Below are 3490 nucleotides of genomic sequence, written 5' to 3'. Positions count from 1 at the left end.
GAAAATATATTATTTTAAAAACGCATTATTAGCTTATCAGAAAAATCTACTAATTGATAAGAGAGAATATTAAAAAGTGATTTTAATTAGTGTAGCAAAACACATATCAATTTATCCGAGGTTAACTGTAAGAAGAAAAAGTGAATGATATGAGAGCGAGAAGAGAGAGAGAGAGTCTCTGGTTGGGAGCCTTCGGCGCGGTGGCAGCAGACATGGAGGCGACCAGGGATTAACTTCGCACGGCGTAGAGAGGCGGAGTATGGCGGCTGGCGGCGTGACAACATCTCCTGGGGTTCTGGACGAGCTCCACAGCAGCAATCTGGACAACATCATTATGGAGATGCTCGTACAGTCCTATGGCAGCAGGGAGGATTTGATCGGAAAAATGCAAATGGAGGGATCCGGAGAGAAAGATCTGGGAGATTTCTTTCGAAATGGCAGCAGTCATGGCGTGATCAAAGGAAAGCAACAAGGGCTGCAAGACCTGGAGATGTTTCTAAGTTAAGAAACAGAAAACAACAGGGTAAAAGAATTCAGTCAAGAACCAGTGTGTCTCAAAGATCCAAACAACACAAGGAGTCCTTTTCGGTGTTTGTAGATGGATTGGGAGATAGGATGACGCTTCAGAAATTAAGAGCAATTTTTGAGAAGGCAGGGAGGCTTCGGGATGCGTTCATTCAGCATAAAAAAAGATTTCAACGGCGTTCCCGATTTGGATTCTTGCGCTTTTCTAGTGATGAAGAGGCATGGAAGGCCATTCGCATGTTCCATGGCTTGCGACTAGACAGTAATTATCTGGTGGTTCATAAAGCGAAAATTCAGTGACCATCACGCTCACCAGCGGTTCCTTCATCCGGGGAAAATAAATTTGAAATCCAGGGAAAGGTGTGGAGACCAAAAACACAGCAGCAGGTGAAAGAACAAGGTCCGCTAAAAGAAAACAAGGATGTTTCTGATCAGATGAAAGAGGTTGCACCCAAACCTGAAGAGTGTCAGTTACGTCTCGCTATGACTGATGTGGACGAAGAATGGGTTCAAAGATGTGCTAGGGAACGCACGTTATAGTCTATGCATGTGGATGTTTTACAGGAACAATTCAGTCAGATTGACTTGTTTAATTTTCGATTAATCCCGTTTGGTGCAGATGAGGTGATCTTGGAATTTGAAAGTAAGGAAGAGATGGATGACATAATTGCAAAGTGTAGTTTCTTTTTGGAGCAGAAATTATATGACGTCAAACCTTGCACTGTGCTTTCCTTTGGCGTGGCACAACTTGTCTGGATTCGTCTATGGCAGGTTCCGTTGGGTTTGTGGAATGAATCTTTATTCACCTCTGTTGGAAATAGGCTAGGGGCTTATGTGTTGTCTGATTCCGCAACCTTGTCGTGACATAGAGCGGACTTTGCGCGCATCTTGGTTCGTATGCACCATCCAATTCTACAATGTTTTACTATGTCAGTGGATGTTGCCGGAACGACATGCATTATTCTGGTTGAGAAGGACCCTGTAGCATATGACTATGGAACAGTAGAGGCCATGCCGTCGACGCCGGTCAAAATCTATAATTCAGACAATGATGAGAGCTACAATGACAGAAGCATGGGGGATGAGGGTGGAGAGGGTGATGCGGGTTTGTTTGATACGCCAATTCATCATGACAAAGACTACGAGTCTGTCGTTGACGTTGAATCAGATGAGGAAGATGAGGCATATAGGGATGGTGTGACAGAAGGCTTGCAGGTTTGTACTGCTTCAGCGATAGATAGCGTGTTGTCCGCGGCTAGAGTAGTGCTGACGGAGGGGGAAAATTTTCCGGCGAAGAAGGAGGAGCCGGCGGTGGTTACGGAGATGCCTAGGCCGTCAGGTATGGGTGAGCAGGTTGAGAAAAAAATTCAAATTCAAACGTGGCAGCCATCAATTCAAGAGAGGAGCAGAAGGAGCAGTTACAGGTGCTCATTGACTCTGGTTATACGTTAGATGAGATTAAGGAGTGGAGGAATAATTTAAAAGTAGAAGATATCTTGTTTAATGGCAATCATATCTTAGACAAAAAATTTCAAAATCAAGGCAAAGGATATGCAGTTACAGGTTATTCCTTTGATGCTCAAGATTTAATTCAGAAATCAATTATTTGTTGGCCTTCTAATCCACAGCATTGGGACCCACGAAATTTATCTCAAACTAATGAGGTTGAGGTGTGTTTGCCTTCCCTATCAAAACAACAAAACGGGTTTTTTGGTTTCACAACAACTTCTGCTCCTTCGCCAACTTCTGAGCAACGTGGAATAACAGACGTTTTTGTACGCACGTCTCCACACCAAATAGTAAGACAACGTGCAATCCCTTCTGCTACTGTGTGTCTTGTTTCTTCTCCACAATGTTTTCCTCTCACGTGCCCACCTGAACCTGAGGCTTCTGCTGGTCTTGTGACTCCGGTAGTGAAGAACTCACCAAACACAAATTCCTCCAAGAAGAGCTCTCAGCGGGGGCGACCTAAGGGAAGTAAGAATAAACCTACACCTCTTCCAGTTGATTTTTTGGAGCATGTGCAGGGGGAAGATGAAGTGACAACTCGGGCTCAGAGAACTTGGCTACTTGGTAAACAACTGGGTTTGAAATCGCGAGGATCAGAAGCTTTGATGCTTCGTGGCTTAGAGGCTCAAATTCGTCAAAATCACCCCCATCTCAAATAATATGTCGGGACCTTGGCATTGAGAGTGACTTTACTCTTGCAGTAGGATGGGCTAGCGGGGCTAAGAATAGGCCTTGGAACCTTACTAAGGAGATGATTATGATTGATTTTTTTACTTCCGGTGGTGGCTTGTCGTGGGGTGAATCATATTTTGAGGGAAGAAAATGCTGAGGCGGATGAGTTGGTTAAGGAAGAATGTTTTAGGGAGGAATTGGTTTGATCTTATGTGGGTCAAGTAGGATGATGAGACATTTTTGCTGCTGCTTGGTACTGTTGTGGAGTTTTTTATGTTGCTGAGGCAGGTCTGTTAAGGATCCTGGTGCCTGCTGCATTGGTTGTTGTGTAAAAACAAAGATTTTGGATGCGGTTGTTGCACCTGTGTTTGCTGTTGTGCAGATATGCTGTTGCTGAAGCTGTTATTGAGTGCTGGTATAGATGCTTGTTGTTGCTGTCAAAAGAAATATGATGTTGCTGCTGTCATAAACCAGATGTTGTTGCTGTTAAAATAAAACAGCTACTGCTGTTGCTGCTGGTGCGAAAATAGAAGGTCTTTTACAGATGTTGTTGCTGGTTTTGCTGATTACTAAGGCTGATGTCGTAATGGATACTTGGAGATGAACCTGTTGGTGTTTCTACTTCTAGTGGACGTTTTAGTTTTTGAGTCCTTGTTTTAATGCATTGAGCTAAAGGATGTAATATCATTGAATTCAGGTACAAAATGACTATCTCAAGATTGTAGTACTCTTTTTCCTTGCTAGGCTTTTTTCCCATTGAGTTTTTCCTAGCAAGGTTTTAATG

The 3490-nt window shown here is 43.4% G+C and overlaps 1 protein-coding gene across 1 annotated transcript; it reads left to right on the top strand.

The window, feature by feature from the left end:
- Positions 1-259: 259 nt before the first annotated feature.
- On the top strand, positions 260-1389 carry LOC130719586 (uncharacterized). The gene is made up of 3 exons (XM_057570203.1): positions 260-346; positions 445-787; positions 1145-1389. The coding sequence occupies exons 1-3, from the start codon at positions 260-262 to the stop codon at positions 1387-1389; spliced, it is 675 nt and encodes a 224-aa protein (XP_057426186.1).
- The last annotated feature ends 2101 nt before the right edge of the window (positions 1390-3490 follow it).

This window comes from Lotus japonicus, chromosome 5 (assembly GCF_012489685.1).
Source record: "Lotus japonicus ecotype B-129 chromosome 5, LjGifu_v1.2".
NCBI classification, from domain to species: Eukaryota; Viridiplantae; Streptophyta; class Magnoliopsida; order Fabales; family Fabaceae; genus Lotus; species Lotus japonicus.
The sequence above is the reverse complement of the archived record's forward strand: the minus strand, read 5'-3'. Positions and strand labels throughout refer to the sequence as shown.

Bases quoted from the DNA above. Each gene is read 5' to 3' on its own strand.
- LOC130719586 (XM_057570203.1), top strand. From the start codon at position 260: ATGGCGGCTGGCGGCGTGACAACATCTCCTGGGGTTCTGGACGAGCTC. The intron at 347-444 runs GTACAGTCCTAT...AAATGGCAGCAG, and splicing joins ACATCATTATGGAGATGCTC to TCATGGCGTGATCAAAGGAA. The intron at 788-1,144 runs GTAATTATCTGG...CGTTTGGTGCAG, and splicing joins CCATGGCTTGCGACTAGACA to ATGAGGTGATCTTGGAATTT.